General features: G+C 44.2%; 1 protein-coding gene across 3 annotated transcripts; it reads right to left on the bottom strand.

Annotated features, from left to right (window-relative positions):
- Nucleotides 1-868: 868 nt before the first annotated feature.
- RAD51C (RAD51 paralog C) lies at nucleotides 869-19,065 on the bottom strand. 3 transcript variants are annotated; one of them, XM_064677986.1, is made up of 9 exons: nucleotides 18,867-19,065; nucleotides 17,579-17,837; nucleotides 17,276-17,442; nucleotides 15,880-16,013; nucleotides 13,022-13,153; nucleotides 10,764-10,830; nucleotides 7,215-7,275; nucleotides 4,647-4,707; nucleotides 869-1,191 (listed from the first exon to the last, which is right to left on the bottom strand). In XM_064677986.1, exons 1-9 carry the CDS (start codon nucleotides 18,982-18,984, stop codon nucleotides 1,072-1,074), a joined length of 1,119 nt encoding a protein of 372 aa, XP_064534056.1. In that variant the 5' UTR covers nucleotides 18,985-19,065; the 3' UTR covers nucleotides 869-1,071. The 3 variants fall into 3 exon arrangements, with proteins under 3 accessions (XP_064534056.1, XP_064534057.1, XP_064534055.1); XM_064677987.1 differs by lacking the exon at nucleotides 4,647-4,707 and having other exon boundaries at nucleotides 18,867-19,048; XM_064677985.1 differs by lacking the exon at nucleotides 869-1,191 and having other exon boundaries at nucleotides 3,642-4,707; nucleotides 18,867-19,048.
- Between the last annotated feature and the right edge of the window lie 90 nt (nucleotides 19,066-19,155).

Genomic DNA, 19,155 nt, shown 5'->3' with positions numbered 1-19,155 from the left:
GGCTGAGTTTCCTCAGCTCTAACATTATCAAGCTCTCTGCCAGAAAGGGGTCATCTGTGTGCATGTGTACCAACACTTCTCATAATTGAAGTAATTACTATTTTGCACTGCAGCACCTTTCTTCTCCTCTAATAATCTCATCGATTTGTTTTCTCTTAATAAAAAGAGGACAAAACCCTGCTGTGTTTCCAGTGTACATTCATTCTTTTGGTTCAGAGTCTGGAGCTGCTAATATATGGCTGGTGTCTAAGAAGTCTGGGCTTCCTCTTTATTAAAGCCACAGACAAAAGAGATCCTGATTACAGCATCTCAGCCTGAAATTAAGAACTTGGGAATAAGAGCTGTGCAGCACTTTGGCTCGAGCCTGAGCGATGGCAAAGTATTCTTACTTACTAAGATGGGAACACAAAATTACCATGCTGGATTAAATCTTTTGTCCTTCAGACCCAGCCTTTCCTCTCTGTTGTTGTTGTCACCACAAGATAAACGAGAAGTTCAAAACAGAGCTTTGATTGTCCTTGATCAAGGACTTTGCAGCAGGTGAGGGCTAAAGCCCCACTCTGGTGAAGGCTGCATTCCTCTTGCAGCCCCCAGGAGCAGCTCCACTGCTTCTGCCCTGCTCTGTGCAGGTGGTGAGCACAGTGCTGCATCCAACCCCCTTAAAATTCGGGTGCACAAAAAGCCAGATGAGTGATCCAGACCCGTGTCACTCAATGTGCTGTACTAGATGCACTCGTTTCATTGTGCTTTTACCCAGTTTAAAAGAAGTAGCTGGATTCTCCATCCTCCTCAAAAAATCCCCCAAACCAACCAACCAACCAAAAAAAAAAAAAAAAACCCAAACTAAAAAAAAAACCCCTGAAGTCCCTTGTAATAGAAAACATAGATTTTTATTATAAAAGTAAAATTATACCACACACAAAGGAATCTTCTGCCTCAGAAATTTGCATATCGCAGTCTTAATGTTAAAATAACACCCAGAGCAGGAACTGAAGTTGAGAGTCTCTCAGGCTGCCTTTGGTTGCACATTCACTGTGCAACTGCTCTCCTGTAGCTCACATTTTTTAACATTCAACTTTGGAATTGCTGCTGCTTCTCCTCCTCCCTCCGCGGCCGCTTCCGAGGGTTCATTTCAGTCCCTTCTGCGTTCTGAGCGACAGCTGGAGGCTGCACATCTCGGAAGCCATGGGGCTGGAAGATGCAAGGGAAATCATGTGCTAAAGCTTGTGTGGATATAAAGCATGAGCAACTAGTTCCCAGAAGACCAGGATAAGGGAGGAGGCTGCCATTTGTTTTAGATGAGCGGCCACAGAAGGTTTATAGACCAGCACTGCAAACTTTTCAACACGCGTGCTGACTGTTAACTGTGTCTCCTCATTTTCTTCCTTGAAGATATTTTATTTTCACCAACCAGGCTATCATTTTCATCTTGCTACTAATCACCCCTATGGCTATGAAGAACTGCTTCTCTGTAAATTCACTTATGTTGCCTATTTAAATAAATTAAAAGACAAATCCATCAGCTCCCCCAGAAGGAGGGAGATGACTGGATTAATTGCCGCCGTCGTTTTCAGAAACAAAACTGTGAATTTCTACAACCTAGGATATTTTTGTTCCATGTACCTACTTAATGAACTGAAAACATCAATGAGACGTTGTAAGAGAACAGCAGAGCTGAATCAGTCTGTAGACTGCAAAGACTGTTCCAGCATAGTAATTTATGGGACACAACGGGATGAAAACCTTTAACTGCCAAAAACTAAATGCAGAAGTGAAAAACTAGATGGTGCTACTCAGGAGAGCGCTTGAAGTGATCTATCTGACCTAGTACAATTTGTATTTTCTTTTACTGCAGCTCCACAATTTAATGGTCTTTAACTATTTTAAAATAAGAAAGATCTGGAAAATCAGTTAGTTCAACACGTCACGGATGCAGATGGAGATACTGAGATGTTATGAAAACCTGCAACTGTCTGTCTTCCCATCTCCAGACAAATGCTGTGCAGGGAGCACTGCTGACAGCTCAGGGGACACTCTCAGTGCAGACTTAGAGAGGAAAAGGGGTTAATCAGAAAAGAAAATCGCTCTGGTGATCCAAAATGCTCAGGTGGGGACAGGAGCATTTCAGGAACGCTGACATTTTGGGTTGGTGCAGTGTGAAAAAAGCAGGCGGAATTACTATCAGACATGTGACTCCTCCAAAATGCCAGCATGTCCCACACCAAGATCAATCCCAAACCCAAGTAAAACGTCTTGCTTACGTCTGCCATCCCTGTATTTCTATTTCTGAATGCCTCACCTCACCCAGCCCGGGGCTTTTAAAGGAACAAACAGCAAGAGGTGCCACAAGGGCAGGATCTGTGCAGTCCCTCTGCTATTATAAGCAACTCAAGTGTTATTCTAAAGAGCCTGATGGGGAATCTTCAAGTTTAATGTTTCACTGCTGCTTGCATCTAATCTCTGCCATTTCCCTGAGGCACAAAGGTGGATCTGTAGCCAAGAATCCACTTAATCCAGCAGGCTGACTCCCAGCAAAAGCATTCCAATGGTTCTAAAGGCCAGAACATGATGAAGTGGGCTGCCTAGTATGGATGTCTGGCACACTGGTTACAGGCATGCACCCTCGAAAATACATGAATTTTGTGTATATTTTGGAGGCTTGCTAGTGGGTTTTAGATGGTGGGGAGGTGGCTACTGGAACCAAGGACAAAGCTCAGTCTCCTGTCATTTTGAATTGTTCCCTAATGTCCTCTGGCATCTACACACTGCAGCAAGGCTGGCAGAGGTAGATGGCTTTATTACTTGAGCAGTGTTCCCATTGCTAACTTGGCAGACCCTCCTCAGTTCAGGGAAACACTGACAGTTCCTACCCGGAATAGAGGTCCCGGGTCTCTGTCTTTCATCTTGAAATAATCAGGTCACATTCCTGGGAAATTTAGGTGAATCAGCGGAGCCACTGACTCCCTTGTGCATAAATCAATTTACATTTCTATACTCTGCATTTAAGAATGAATCCTGATCAGCCTGTGAAAGAAAGGATTTCATGGAGAGGTGTTCCACAGCCCCCAGAGTGGTGACTGACTCTCCAGAGGGTTGGAAAGGACTCGGATAAAAAAGAACCAAAGCCTGGCCATGGTTAAACATTTCTCCATTGCCTTACAGGCCCTGAACAGCCAGTTTGTCAATGGTACCTCATTTGCCCAAGTCTAAACATTTCTGAGGCTTAAGGAATTTATTATTTCTTTAATTATCTTTTTTTTTTTGTATGCTGGTTATACATAGATGTGCTAAATCTGACTTGGAAACAGTGCACATCTATTTACGTCTTCCAGTTTAACCACAGAGATGGGAATGAGAAATGATAACAGCAGACTGCTATCATCAGCCCTGAATTTCATGAAAAAAACAGGGAGAATACATTTTTTACTTAAAGGAATCATCTGCTGAAGCAGTTCATCAGGATTAAGGGGAAAAACACAGGGATAATCTCAAGTTTTAACTAATCTTTGATTGGGATTCACTCTCAACCATATTTCAAGCCTGTGTGCATTCACACAGAAGAGAGCATAGCTGTTTTATGGTGCATATAAAACTAAAAGGAAAAGGCAATTAAACTGTCTAAGATAAAATCCATCTGTAGCCCCACTTACCCTTCCAGTCTTTACAGAGCTAAGAGTATATATTTGCAGTGTTTCTCCTGTCCAGGTGAATACACCCAGGAGTGAAGAAAAATCTGATTTCTCTTGGAAAGTTTGAAGATCTCATCTTATGGCAGCATTAAAATCTGCAGGAAATGCTATGGCAACGTGTTTCCATGAGGACACGTAGCAAATAGTTATGGCATGTACCTATGGATCTGACATTTGAAGATGTAAGAGTGGAGTGGTGAGGGTTTTTTTAAACCTAAATACAGCTTAGACAGCATGTATTCTCATTAATATGTATCTAAGCATTCCACAAAAGGAAATAATCACGGGATTTACCTAGGGGTGAATGAGGTCTCCAGCCATAAGCTGGAAGCTCCTTATATGATAGTGACAGAGGAGAAAAATCTGTGTATATTGGCTGGGTGTAGGGTCACTGTAGGATGGAGCCATGAAAGAGAGAAATACAGCCTGGGTTATATCAGGCAACACACATAAAGCAGAGATGGGGAAATATATATGGCACTGGTGAGACCTCTGGAATAGTTCTGGTCATCCTGGTCCTAAAAAGATAAACCCAAGTGCAAGAGATTAAGAGAAGAGCCTACCTGAGAAGGGAGAAAACAGCCTGGCTGGTTCAGGTCTCCCAAATGAAGGCTCCCATTGTCCTCACTAACTGTACTTAGGCCACAAGTTAACATCAAGGGCAGATAAAATGAGCAGCACTAGCAGCAGAGCAGATGGGGACAGGCTGCCTGTAAGTTTGATCTGGAAATCAAAATGTTTTAACTCAGGGGACTAACTGCTGGGTCACTTTTCTAAAGAGAAGAGGTGCAAAATACTCATAAATCTGGAGACATTCCAGTATTACTGGTTACCTTCAGAAGGCAACCCTACAAACAAGCAAACACCGTTCTCAGATTTGTCTCTGTGTCTGAAAGTCCCTTTACAGCCCCCACTGTGCTCCCCTCTCTGACTCTCCACCCCAAAAGCAATACTGACTGTGATGTGATAGGGGATTGTTGCCTCCTTCTGACTCGGTGATTTGTACAAAGTTGCCAACCTGGTAAAACAAAAAAGCAGGTAAATTATGGTTAGTGAATACAGTAATAAAAATTCCAACTAACCCAATGGCTGGACCCAAGTTTTCCCACAATCCTGGGGTAGGTACCAGTGGGATTCTTAGGTATGTATTTTCATATAGGTCATTTAAACTGTGGATGCCAAATTCCCATCCTTACATGACCTGTCAGCTCACACACAACGTAGACCTACTAAAAGGAGTGAATGATTAATTAGCCTTGTTTCATCACAGTATTTGATGACATTTCTGGAACAATATTCATTATGAATTAATTCCTAATGTCGCTTTCTTAAAATGCAAACAAAAAAAGGTTTTTGAGCACAACTCTTTCCTACTCCATTAATCATTTGTTCACTGACCTCTCTTAAGCTGGGGGAGACCCTCAAGAATTTCAGTACTTCCAGGGAGGCTTTTTCCAGAGCCTGTCAATATAACCTAGAGGCTGGAGAAGATGATGTTCTATTTCTAAGCCTGCCCTTGCCACTGACATACAGCATAACCTTGAGAAAACAGTTTCCCTTTCATTTCTCCTCTGACACTTCCCTGATTTTGGGCATTTAGACTCTAAGCAATACCCCTTGGTTTGTGTTGTACAGCTCAGTAAATGCTTGCATAATATTGACAGAAAATTGCAAAGCAGCTCAAAAGCAAAAGGTTTTTGAACCAGTGCCAGGGCTGCCAGTCTGCTCCATGCCCACCTCCCCAAAACTTACACAAGCCAATCTAGGCAATGTTCTGCTCTCTGTATCACGACACCCTGCCAAAAATCCCGTTAATTATTTTGGGGTTTTTTTTTTTCCTCCCTGAGGTGCCATTCTATTAGAGAGCACGTAATTACAGCCTGAGGAACGCTGCCACTTCATGTTAGCTACACAGGGAATTCCTCAGAACATTGAAGTGGTGGGTTACACTTGACAAAATTGCCCAAATCTGAAGCTGCAGAAGCCACGCTTTCACAAGCGCTCAGCTGGAGCCTCTGACTCAACAGGATCTTTCCTCCCAGCAATGAGAACCCTTGGAATTAAGCTCTGACATTTGCAGTAGTAGAGAGAAAGGAGTCAGGGATCAGAGTTGGCCAAAGCACATTTGAAAAATTAAAAAAAAAAATAAAAATAGGCAAATGGATTCTCAAATGGTCTTCGTGCCTCGACAGTGTAATATAAAAACAATTTAACAACAAAACTACGATGGATCATGAGGCAGTTTATGTAAAAATGCAACAGCATTGAGTTATTTCTGCTTTTTAAAGAGGTATTCGTAACCAGAATTGCTGTTTCTGCAGGCCCTGCTCCACATAAGCTGCAGGTTTAGATCAGTAAATAAGCCACGTTTGTCTATCTTTGGCTTATTTTCTGGAACTTGTATCTGCAGACTTCCTAGCTCTGTTGCAGAAGAAAAAAGTTCTTTTGATATATAAAATTAACTTTTGTTCACTCTGCAATCATTATGTTGATGCAACTTCTGTCTTATAAAGGGCTGTTAACTAATCAGCGATGTTAATTTAATTCCAAATTAAACAGCTTGCTGTAATCACTCTGCATTGCCTTCAAACTTAGAATTTAAAAACAAAACCCCACAAGAAAGTGTCACTGCATTTCTCTTTCAAATTCAACAAGCAAAAACTATGCACAACAACATTCCAGCGGCATTTTTGTTCCCTGTTTGCAGAAGATTAGGGAATTGAAGCACAGCTCCTTAATCTCAAGCTGCTGCACGGTGATAGTATACACAAGACAAATTTAACTGACCAGGAAAGAGAAATGACCTTGCAATGTAGTGAAGAGGAGAAAAAAGAAGCAGGAAACAGGGAAGATCTCACTGCAACAGACAGGACTTCACACTGTTTTTAGAAGGGTCACCCTCATTCTTTTGGGTGTCTAAACCCACCCTCCACAGCTCAGCCCTGCCTTGTCTGTCAGTGCAGCTCTTTCTGCCTCTCTGCAGGTCACTGGAACTTGCTCTCTGGTTTCTGCCCAGCTCTGCAGGCCCATCCTGCTGCATCCCAAAGCAGAAGGGTCCAGAGGCTGTCCCTGAGGCCACAGCCCATCTTCCTGAGGGTCACTATCTTGGTGGCCTTAAAGCCTTCTTTGGCATCTCTGGCTTTGTACTGACTGGGCCCTAAAACACCCAGGCAAAGAAATTCTCCTCCCTGCTTACAGAATGCAGAGAGTAAAAAAAAAAATGTCTACTCAGCCACCAGACCCTAAATCCTTGTGTCTGAACAACTGCCATCAGGATGTTATATTTTGATGAGATGTGGCATCTGGTCAGAAAGGTGCCCTGTGGTGGGGAGGAGCAGCCTGACAGTTCAGCCCACGCTGGCTCAGCCTGAGCAAGAAAACTCTTGAGCCTCAGTAGGCTGGGACACAGCAGAACAAGGCCAGAAACCAAATTCAAATCCCAGCTTGGCTGCTATGGTCAGTGTAAGAAGATTCCCCAGTGTCACACTTGTCATTATTACGATTTTTATTCTGATTTTCACTTACCTCTGACTGTTGTCCCAGTGAAAGATTAAACGGACGGTGGCAGCGTGTCCCCAGCTTTCTCCTGAGTGACACAAAATGACAGGCCATTTTAGTAATCTCCTACACCAGCATCACCATCTGATGCTGAAATTAGACCAAGTCTTCCAAAAAAAAACCCCACCATGATTAAAACATATGTGCCTTTACTTGCAGTGATGAATCACATCTTTTTCATACGTACAAGGATTTCACAACAAATACACCAAGACAAGGAACAACCTCTGCACTCAGTGTGTTTTACAGAAATCTTGATGTGATGCTCCCATTATTTGTAGAAAGATTTTATAGGTGCCAAATAAAGGACAGGTACTAGACAAATCCTGAAAACAGGCAGCATGAAGAAAAGATTTGTCTAATTACTACTAAAGAAGTCGAGTGAGTATGTCTAAATCCTACTTCAAAACTGCAATATTCTGTCTCTCAGGCATAATTATGAGCAAACATCACTCCCTTTGGGATAACAGCTTTGGGAGAAAGTCAATGATTATTAAAATATTAAGGGCCCCTGAAGCAGCCTTCTGCTTCTGACAGCAAAATGCAAAAGAACACAACCAAAAGCAAGGAGCAGGGGGGGCGTGGGGGAAGGAGAGAAGGAAGTTTGGATTGTTATCCTGCTTCAGGGGAACAGTCCTGCTGTTTCAGCTCACACCTGACCACAAGCTCAGTCAATGCACAGACAGTTTTATGTCTGTTTGTCCCAGGAGACAGTCAAAAGATGGATTTTAAACCAGTCATTTTGCTTAAGTGCTCCAGGTTTCTCCTGCTCCCCTGCCCACAGCCCCTGGAATCACTCCCTGCTCTCCACCACATCTCCAGCCCCACGTGCCCCCTGTGCTCTGATATTCATTAGAGCCCAGAGAAGAAAAAATATGATTCTGCTGTAATGAAGACCTAGACCCTCTGGGCATCCTGCCAGACCTTGCTGCACTATATATCTAAGTTGAGATTAAAGATTTTGGCTTTCAGACACGGTTCCGAGTCAGAGCTCAGAACACATTTTACAATGGGTACAAATTCCACACCGGCACGTTTCCAACTGTATTGCAACTAAAAATGCTACTGTAAAATGAGATATTTCTGAGCTAAACTGGCTGTAGATTAATATTTGACCTCCTTTCTAAATATATCTAGCAGAAATGTCTAGGAACACCCAGCTTAGCTATCAGTAGTGGGAAAGAAAGGTGCCCCCTTCACAAAGCTCTTGACTTAATACCTTGCAGCATCTGTGCTTTTTTTCTTTCTTTTTTTTTTTTTTTTTTTGTCATAATTAAGACCTTCCCTTCTGCTCAGGAGCTGAATAAGAGTTTAGAGATTAATGCTCTCATGAAATCTTAGAAAAAGCTGTTTCTTAGGCTTACCAATCAATGGGGGGGGAAAAGCTATTTAAGGGATGCAATAGGTTTGATTAATTTTACTTGGGGGCTTGGTGCTGACTCCTCCCTCAATAGTTCCTTTGGCTACAACCAACTGGGGAGGAGTGGGAGGTTCTTTAGGATTTATGATGAGACTGTTGAAAAAGCATCTCTTCAGAGTGGGGCACAAAAATCACCCTGTAACCCACCAGCTCAATACTTGCACCGAGTCTGTGGCATAAATTCACATTAAAATGAAAAGAGTTTTGTACCACTCTGAAATGCTCCAGCTGAGATATCGCTGTTTAGGATGAGGGGGGTTCCTCTCTGCTTAAATATTTTACCAACTGGTACAAAGTTTAATTTTTGAAGGAGGACACACCACTCAGTTTAACGATATCATGTGGTCCCACACACTCTGGTGAGAATCACAATCAGTTCAACGTGAGGTTATGCCAAATTAAATGTTTGTGAAAGAAAATATGCATGATATCTTTGAATTATAATGAAAAAATACATGATATCTTTGAGTTATAACCAACTCTGAATGTCTTCACATTCTTTACTGTCCCTATGACTCAACAAACACAACAGCTCCCAAACAATGCTGGCCAGTGAAAAAAGACAGGCTCTATCAGCTTTAATTGAGTTTGTAGCCAGAAAGGCTGCCAAAAATAATCCATCAGAGAGCAAGAGGCAAAACTGACAAAAAGGGTCAGATCCTGGGAGCTGGGTCTGCCATCACAGCTCCAAATTCCACATTCCTCCCATTCCTGGAGGAGATGGCCTGTGTTTGTTCATTTTACCCTACAACTGTGCCAAATGGTTCAGTGCCTGTACAGACACTGGGAACATCTTTGCCTTTGTACTGTCCCCTTCTCCCTCCCCTCCAGAACAGGGGAATCATTACTTAGCTCACAGAAACTGAACCTGTGCACAGAGAATTTGTGCCCTTTAAGTGAATCATAAAATAATACGAAGTTACAACCTGAAATAAGATTTAAACGCTGAACTTTTCCTTAATTTGTTGAAATCTCTGCTTCAGAACTGTTCTCTTTTCCCCTGTGACTGCAGCAGATGAGTCTGTATGAGGTACTCTGCTCATTACTGGGCAAAATTGAGCAGCCTGGAAAAAAAAAACACTTAAACTGGCTCTGGGCAGGCTGAGGATCCCACACAGAACTTCCCTCTCCATCATAACTGCAGAGAGTTCCAGCGATGCAGCAAATATGAAATGCCTTTGCAAATAATTAATGGAACGTGTTCAAGGGTAATGGGAAAATAAACAATTTAAATTGTTTTGGAGAGGCAGCGAATGGTTCTCAGGGAATTCAGCAAATTGCAGCCTAGTTTGAGGTGTGCAACCATTAAGCAAAGTTCTTCTTTGAGGGCTTTAACCTCTTCATCACCCCATCCCTGCTCGAGGTTTACTGCTCCCAGGCACATTTTTTGGATGATCATTCACCAGCCAATTTCAGTCTATATTATTGATTTATCAGAGTTTACTTATTATTGAAACAGCTCAAGATCACTTGGCCACTTTTGGGAGAAATGGACTGGGAGACAATCACCCAAACAGCTCAGGGTGTGGTGGTGACATCCAGGAGGGACAGTGCCCTCCTCAGCTGTGACAGAGGGAAATCCACAAGATCCTCAGGGGAAGGTGCAATCCATTAGCTGCACATCTAAAAACCCAGCTACTCAGAGAGCTCTGAGTTCCTAGTGCTTCCCCAGAAAGGGTCTCTCATCTTAAGGAATACTGTTAAATCTAATATCAAATTCAGTATTACAAATTTTGGGTTAAAAAGGAAAAAAAGAAGTCCATCCACACTCTCAACCCGTGAGTTTCTGCAATCTGAAAATGTCATGACTTTCAAGCATATTTATAATCTCTTTTCACAAATCTAAGCAGGAGTCTAATCTGCACACCACGCCTCAGCAACAGAATAAAATCTGATATTTTTAATTACAACCACAAGGCTGCCCTAGCTCAGCACTGCTCTAGAGTTCCACCATGCCAGCAGTTCCAGATGGGTCTGATATTTTCACCATGGCTTCTGCTGCACTGTGGAGATTCAGCAATTTCATTTCCTTTGTATATGATGCCAAAGGAAAGGAAACCACATATCAGTTTTCAACTCACAAGCTAAACACCCACCTAGAGCAGGTACCAACGTGGACTGGCTTTGCCCGATTCTTGTTGTCATTTGGTTTGTCAGAACCACCTAAAAGAGGAAAGAGAAGCAAAACAAATAAGAAAACCTCCAGGAAAACAGCATATTGGTGGGAGGGAAGAGAGGGATTTTTCAAAAAGCTTTCACTGATAAAGTAGTTGCTCAGGCAAAACTCTTGGCAACGGTGATGAGTCTTCTGTGTTAATGAGAAGAAAATGTAGATGTGCCTCATCTTTTCAAAACAAAATAAGAGGACCCTGCAAAATGCATTTTTGAATGGAAGGGAGATTTCTTTCATTCATGACTTTGAAGAAACCTAAAATTCTCCCCTCCCAAGGAATGCAAACTCCAAACAACTTGTTTATCCCACCGCATTTGCTCTAAATACTGTTTGGAGCTGTGTTTAGATGCACTGGCGCTCCATGAAGAGAGAGCTCTCAGTCACTGGGGGTGAATGAACTTGGTGGTGCTGCCCAAAACACACATTAGCCCGGTGATTAACCAAATTTCTGTGCCTTGTAGTCTAAAAATGCTCAAGTGGGTACAATATACAAAGAGAATGAAAGTGAACAGACAGAGCGGGGGAGTGTTTTCGCAGCACGAATCACTCGTGGGAGGCTCACAGACAGTCTAGGTTAGATCCCTGGTAGAAGTGGGGGTGGGTGAGACAGAAAAGAGCCAGGAATATTAATCACAAAGTTCATTAAAAATGAAAAATAAAAAAAAAAAAATCGTACCTATCTTAAACCCCCAGGGGTTTTCACTGTTTGATAAGCTTGTAGGATTCTTGCTTGAGCAAGTGTGTGAGAGCAAACATTTCCACTGAGCACAGGGGGCACACCCCAAAACATTGACACAGCTGAAAGCCCAGGACATATATTGCACATTTTAGAGAAGTAACTCATCATAAGTGGATGGTAACAGCCCCAAATAGGCTCCCCATCTCACTGCTGAAGAAGGGCTGGGCTGGGCATCCTCACACAGCCCACTGAGTCCAGCTTTAGAAACACAAGGGCCTGACTTCCTACCATATTAGAGCATCCAGGCTGCCTGGCAAGCAGTCCCTGGCACGCAGGCTGGATTTAGCCTGCTCACAGGCTCATGGAACTAACCCAGGCACCAACTGAAGTCACCCTGAAGCTGTGACTGATCACTCCTTTAGCAAGAGTTTATTTAGCAAGCCTTTGTACTAAACTGCTCCCTGGTTCAGAAGAGATAAATTATATATGTTTCCCTCGACCAAAGAAAAATAAAGTGTCCAATGACAGCTGCTGCTGTTCAAGGTCACCAGGTACCAAGCTGTGAGTGAGAGGACTCAAGAAATCAGAGGCTGTGCAAACCCAGCAGCCATGGAACATCCATCTCCCTGGTACCCACAGCAGCAGGAAGAAGCTCCATCACTCACACCAGGGAGACAGCAAGGGCACCCTTTCGGCAGCCAGCCCAGTCTGAACACGGAGCTGGGCTCTTCCCCTTCCCACATCTATCAGTGGAAGCACAAGGAGAGGTTTATTTTTAGCCGCTGGGAACAAAAGCCAATTGCGCCAGAGAGTTGTGGGTGACAAGGTCACAAATCACCTGGAAACCGTCAGAGAGGCACAAGCACCATTTTGAGGCTGTGGAAGCTCTAATTCCTGAACAATGCTTCTCTGAGCTGTGAGAGACTTCCAAAACAACTTCTGGAACAGCTGCAGCTTCCCAGTGCCATCTGCTGGCTGCGGGGCCGCTGCCTCCCTGTTGGCGTCAGTGACGTGGAAACAATGCCCAGGAAGGAAGCCCTGGGTTTCCATGGATGCCAGAAGAGCAAGGCAAACCAGCAGATAAAATGGTTTTCCTCCCTAAGAACAGCTTCTCCACTAAGACCAGGGTTTATTTTTAAACCAAGAGTGGAAAGTTGTGTTGGAACTGCTGAATGCTCCGACGTGTTTTCATGCAAAGTCACCAAAGGAGCATTCCTTGTCCAACCAGTGCTGGGAAGCAGTGTGGCAAACTGACATGCTACCATTGAATGAAGATCCACAGGATGCTGTTAATGCAAATTTTACTAGGAATTTTCCACCTTATAGGTGTTGTTCCTGTGTGATTCACCTCCATTTTCTTAACTAAACCTGGCAAGAACGAACGTGGAGGACGTTCTCGCGGTTTTATTTTGCTGTTCAGAGACAATCACAAATGACATTTGCTTAATTCTTTGTAGGATACTTATTCCAAAGTGGTATCTTTTGGGATTTAATGGACTCACTGCTGCTTTGTGGTCGTTTGCTACCATGATGAGCTGCTGTGCCAGACCATTCAACAGCCTCGTCCGCAGGGACAGGTCCTCGAAGTCGTGGCGGAAAGGGAAGGCAATTCCATCAATCACCACCAGTCGGACCTAAATGCAGAAGGAAAGGAAAAAAATACCATTACCATCCTACAAAAGAATGACAACAAGCAGCAATACCTATTTTTAAGTGCACTTAAAAAGAAGTGTTTTATAGAAGGTGAGGGCCATCTTCTATTTCGTACCTCGACGAGCACGACCACGTAACCTTTATTTCTCTCTATATATCAGTGACAATCAGCACCTCAAAGGAGTGCAGGTGAAGAGCCTCAAGCTCCAAACACTCCAGAACACATGCTAAGTGCAGGGCTGCATCATGCACAGGGACCAGCTCGGGCCAGAGCTGCACCAGCTCAAACAAAACACTGCACTAAGCTCAACAAAATGCTCCCCAAGCTCTCTCATGACTTAACCCAACACAGAGCTGCCCTCCCAAATGTCCCCTTTCAGCTCACTTACAGCTACCTGACTTCTCTGCATCTCCTGGTATGGAATACAAAACAACAAAGCTGGACTTAAAGCCTTGCAAAGGAGAAGATGGAGAAAATAACCATTAAACATCCCAATTGTACTTCTAACGCTGATTTATTTCACCTTCTCCCTCAAAAGTTAAATCCAAACCAAACTCAAAATTCGTGCTGCCCGTAGTCACTGCTGAGACAACTCAGCTCACATCAGTGATCTCAGAAACACAGAGTTTAAGAGATGCCTAAAGGTATTCCAGACACACTGCAATGGGATCTGTCGTGCCTGAAGATGTTTGCTTTGCTGAATTATTTCTTTTGTAGCAACCATTAGCTGAAGTCAGAGCACGATGCAGCTGCTGGCTCATCACCCTCAAGACACTGTATAAACATTAGTCTGGGATTTTGATTTATTCTAACTTCATTTGTTGTAGCTGTTTTGATGACCCAAGTTTGTCTGGAACACAGGAGGGAGATGGATGGTCTTACAGTGCCTTCATGTTCAGATGTCACTCAAATCCTCAGTATCTACAAGTTCTTGCATTAATGCACAAGATAACAAATTGGAAAAAACAAAAACCCCCTGATTTTCTGTATTATTGATTTAACTCATTACTGGCACATACAAGCCTGCATAAACATCACCCTGTGAAATGGCCCCAGGCCTCCAAATGAAAAAAAAATCTTAATTTGCAAAAGAAGATTAAATAGTTAGAATCAAAAGAAGATATTCCTTTGTTTTCTCATTTTTCCTCCTTCCTACAGATTCTTTTTTATGAGCCTGTACATCTTCTTCATGCCTAATTTCTTTATGAGCAATCAGTTTAACAGTATAAACATGACTCATGCTATAAAGGAATGTATACATGGTTATATAACCTGTCTATCAGATGAATATGTCCAGGTAGGATGCAATTTAGTCAATTTTCTCCCAGTTGCACTTGTTATAAATAGCAAACAAGAAGACTTAAAGTATTAAAAGTAGGGCTTTGGTAACATCTTCCTTCTCCATGTCAGCTTGGCTCTACCAGACGAGGCTCTACCTTAAAGAATTCAGTTTATTATGATAAGAATATTTTCTAACAGCTTTTCTCATATTAATAACAAGATCTCAAATTAATTCATATTTCCAAATGACACATTTGGATCTCTACACCTCCCTATCTCTAAATCTCTACAACTATCTCTCTTAAAAAAAAAAACCAAACCTAAAACCTGGAGTTTCCCTGTGGTCCCAGACTGGGCTCCAGAGGGACCAGACTAATTTTAATGAGAGCTGGACTGCAATGAGCAATCTGTCAAGTCACTTATAGCCTGTCCAAGGAATCAGCAGAAGGTCTTATGGTTCTCCTGCAACCTTCAGTACTTCAGGCTCCAGGCCAAGCACAGCTAAATCAGCACAGATGGTACCAGGGAGCTGCAGCCCAGTGTAACTGTGCTAATGAAGCCGTGTACTTTCCACAAGAGCAAACACAACAGGGCACCGTTAGTACCTGGCAGAGAAAGGGAAGTACCAGACTACACCGAGCAAAAGTGAGGCTCCCATCTGCGCCTTCAGGAACACAACAGCTTCCAAAAATTAAAATTTTGGAACATATGCAAAAGACAATCTAACTAAACAACGGGGATTTGGGCTCTGATGGAACGAGGCACCAGCCACCTTCCCCAAATCCTGACAGGGAGGGATCTGCTGTGCAGAATCTGGAAATCTGGAAGGGAGGTGGTGATAATCTGCCTTACAATAGCATTTCTCTAAGACATGGGGTACTGGGAAACTTTCTGGCTGTAGTCCACCCAAGAGTCAGGCTGCAGGCTCTGGTTGCTTGTAGCAACAGAAGATGTACTGGAAAGAAGAAGAAAAGTCACTTTTTGGATGCCAAGATGCTGTGGGATGTTTGTGGTCCTCAGTGATCTTCTAGGACAAAAGAAAGCCTTTCTGATCCCATCATTGTGGTCACCACAGGCACACCTGGCTCAGAGACTCTTCTGTAAAGCAGTTCCGTGATGATTCATAACTCAGAGCTCACAGAAATGTAACAGCACGTGGCAACACAGATCCAGGATCCAAACTGGAAATTCAGGATGGTGGCAGCAGTGGGAGCAAAAGCAAATTACTCTCAAGAGTAACTGGGATGGGAATGAAAAAGCAAACAAGCAGAAGGCTTTACATTTGTACTCTGGCATCAGCCAATACATTACTGCCAAGCTGCCGAGGTACCAAGGTGTTTACTCATGTTACTCTTACTACAACAGACAAAAATCTTTAGTGTGAAGATGAGTGATATGTTCTGATAAGCCTGCAATAACCCTTACCCTGGAATGCTCTGAGAGGAATTCTGGGAGGAGGTAGACCTGGGCAAGGAGCTCTATGTAGTCACGACAACGGAAGTAATATATGTGAGAAAGGATACTTTCAAGAGAGAAGGTCTCCAAAGCTTTCAGATGATCTGAGAACAAGCAAACAGATGAATAAATGAGTCAGAAGTCTGTACAAGCATATTGTTACTTTCATCATTCCACCAAGCTATGCCCTCCACACACAGCAACAGCAAAGCCCCCAGAAACAGAACAGGCAAGGTAGAGAGTGTGGAGACATACCTTCCATCTGGCTTGAAAGTCAGGAAGGTGGTGAGCAGATGCTCTCTCAGCATTTGCACACAGAGACACCGGAGCCTCCAATGGAGGGCTCCAAAAATGAAACATTTATTTCTGAAACAAGAACTTTTCCAGTAAATCATTTTCAAGCCAGAACACCACCAGAGGCCATCAGGGACTATTAATCATCCTTTGTTTAATGTACAGGCAGCAGCTCATTTAATATGGTGTCCTTTCACCTCACTTCAAGCAGAAGTTTGGTGCATAAATTCTCCAAGAGTAACATGGAACTTTTGTCACTGTCCCCAACAGACTGACAACTTAGAGAATAAAAATCCTCAAAATAAGCAGCCTGGCTATATTGACCTTATGGAGGAGCTGAATTCCAGCTACAGTTTTACTATATGGGGCTTCAGCAGCAACAGTGCCTCAAAAAGTTCTGCTGTTGCTCTTCTCTTTCCCCACTCGACCCTGTGTTATAGGACATAATCCCTCAGTTTTGCTGAACAGAGTTGTGTTTGGGTTTAGCTGCAAATTTGATCTTTAAAGAGAAAGGAAAGGAAGGAAAGGAGGGGAGAAAGAAAGAGAGAAAGAAAGAGAGAGAGAGAGAGAAAGAGAGAGAAAAAGAGAAAGAGAGAAAAAGGAAGGAAAAGAGGAGAGAAAGAAAGAGAGAAAGAGAGAGAGAAAGAGAGAGAGAAAGAGAGACAAAGAGAGACAAAGAGAGAAAGAGAGAAAGAGAGAAAAAGGAAGGAAAAGAGGAGAGAAAGAAAGAGAGAAAGAGAGAGAGAAAGAGAGACAAAGAGAGAGAAAGAGAGAAAGAAAGAAGGAGAGAAAGAGAGAAAGAAGGAAAGAAGGAAAGGCAAACACCAAACCCCTACATACCTAAACCCCCCCAGATCATCATGTAGAAAAAGAATTATTCTTAAAGTAAACCAGCTCAGTCTGCAGCACAGCTCCAGACACTGATGCAATCCAGGGTTTGATACACACAGGTGGAAATAAAAGGCTGCCAGCAAGAACTCCCTAAGCCCCAAATGTAGCACTGCAGCCCACGAGACACTTGTTTCTCTCCATCCCTGCCTACCAGGCAGAAAGAAACAACTCAGCAACGTACCTTCCTCTTGCTGAGCCTCAGCAATGAGCTGGCAGTGCTGCACACAGGCAGCTGCAATATCCACCACTCTGTCTACCATGAAACTTCCCTCGGTGTCAATGAACACGGCTTCTCCAGCGACGCCCCCGAAGCACTCCGGGATCTGCACGTCCACTGCCAGCTGCATACTGCCACGGGAAACAGGAGAGAAGGGAAACATTTACACCACAGACCTCTCCTGACCCGCTCCTGAAGGGACATTTCTGCTGAGAAACCACAAAAAGTGGTTCCTGGTGGCACAAAGGTCACCCGGCTGTAAAATACCACAGCTGCGTTTTCCCCACGCCGGGTGCTCCGCAGACCTCGGTGATTTTCGTCAGCTGCACACCCCCTCCCAGAATGTTGTCCAGTGCTGAGCAGAAGGTGATGATGAAGCCCTGGGCTTGCTCTTCCTCCAGAAGCTCCAGGGCTGTGAACTTTCTGGTGGCGCCTGACCCCCCGGCAGTCCTTGCTGCGTCCCCGTGACATTCCTGCCTCACCACCTGCAGGGCTTCCAGCGCCTCTTCTTTGGAAATCCCAATCTCTGGAAAAGTCAAAACCACGAAACGCCGCCTTATTTTTTATAAACAGCGATTGATTTAAAGAATGATGAGGTAATTCAACACGTTTGACAGAACATAACACAGAATTATCCATATCCACCCTTGCAGTGTAACACACACACAGCCCTGGGACTAACGGTGGGATTTTCAAAAGAACTCAAATCAATGATGTGTTTGGGGTTCAGGTGACAGCAAGTTATCTGCAAATAACAAAAAAATCAAAGCATCTGCAGATAATAATAAAATCAAACCTGCTGTTCACAGATGGATGAGCTCCAGCAGAGCAATTCCCCTACTCTGCACCAAACGCACTATCATATTAATTTCATTTGAAGCAAATAATGCCCTGTAAAGGAAGCCAGGTTGCAGACCAGTAAGTGCCAGTGACACTCACTGATTGTGGGTATTTTCAGGGTACCCCAGGGCTGAGCACCTGGTGCACTACTGATAATCAAAATCTCAGACTAGTTTGGGTGGGGAGGGGCATTAAATATCATCTCATTCCACCCCTTGCCATGGGCAGGGACACCTTCCACTAGCCCAGGTTGCTTCAAGCCCCGTCCAACGTGGCCTTGGACACTTGCAGGGATGGGGCAGCCACAGCTTCTCTGGGCAACCTGTGCTGGGGCCTCCCCACCCTCCCAGGAAAGTGTCAGGACACACTCCTTATCTAGTCTGCAAATCTTATTTACAGCTCTTGAAAGAGGTAACTTCCTGACTCCACAGAAGCTTATTTTGTTTAAATCACATAGAAAAAAAAAAGAAGAGGGAAGCTGGGGAAAGAAGAGGGACGAGACTGGCAGAATCCTTTCGTTTTCCTGCATCCTGTCTGCATCCATCGCTCAGTGTAAGACAGATCTACCAGAACCTTGTGAACCTCACTCAGTATTTGTTGTGCCCGTTTCTCGGGCCACACGGAAGCCTCAGCAAGGGGTCCCAGAGCCGGGAAGGGGAAGGAGGAGAGCGGAAGGGCGCGGGGAGGCCCCGCGGGGCCGAAGCGCCGCCGGTACCTTTGCTCAGGCCGCAGGGGCCGGTCTCCAGCAGCTCCTGCGCCGTCTGGAAGCCGGCGGCGGCCAGGCGGGCCCGCAGGGCGGGGGCCAGCGGCAGCGAGCCCACCTCCCGCTGCATTGGCGGCACCGGGATCAGCACCGGGATCAGCACCGGGAACGGGAACGGGCGGGAACGGGCGGGACAGGCCACGCCCCCAATGGGCGGAGACAAACTCAAGCCACGCCCCAACAACCGAGCCGCGCCCTCAGGGGTGGGATACACGTCATTCTCCTGCCCCACCCCCCTGCT

Source organism: Pseudopipra pipra, chromosome 21, assembly GCF_036250125.1.
Source record: "Pseudopipra pipra isolate bDixPip1 chromosome 21, bDixPip1.hap1, whole genome shotgun sequence".
Lineage (NCBI taxonomy): Eukaryota > Metazoa > Chordata > Aves > Passeriformes > Pipridae > Pseudopipra > Pseudopipra pipra.
The sequence above is the reverse complement of the archived record's forward strand: the minus strand, read 5'-3'. Positions and strand labels throughout refer to the sequence as shown.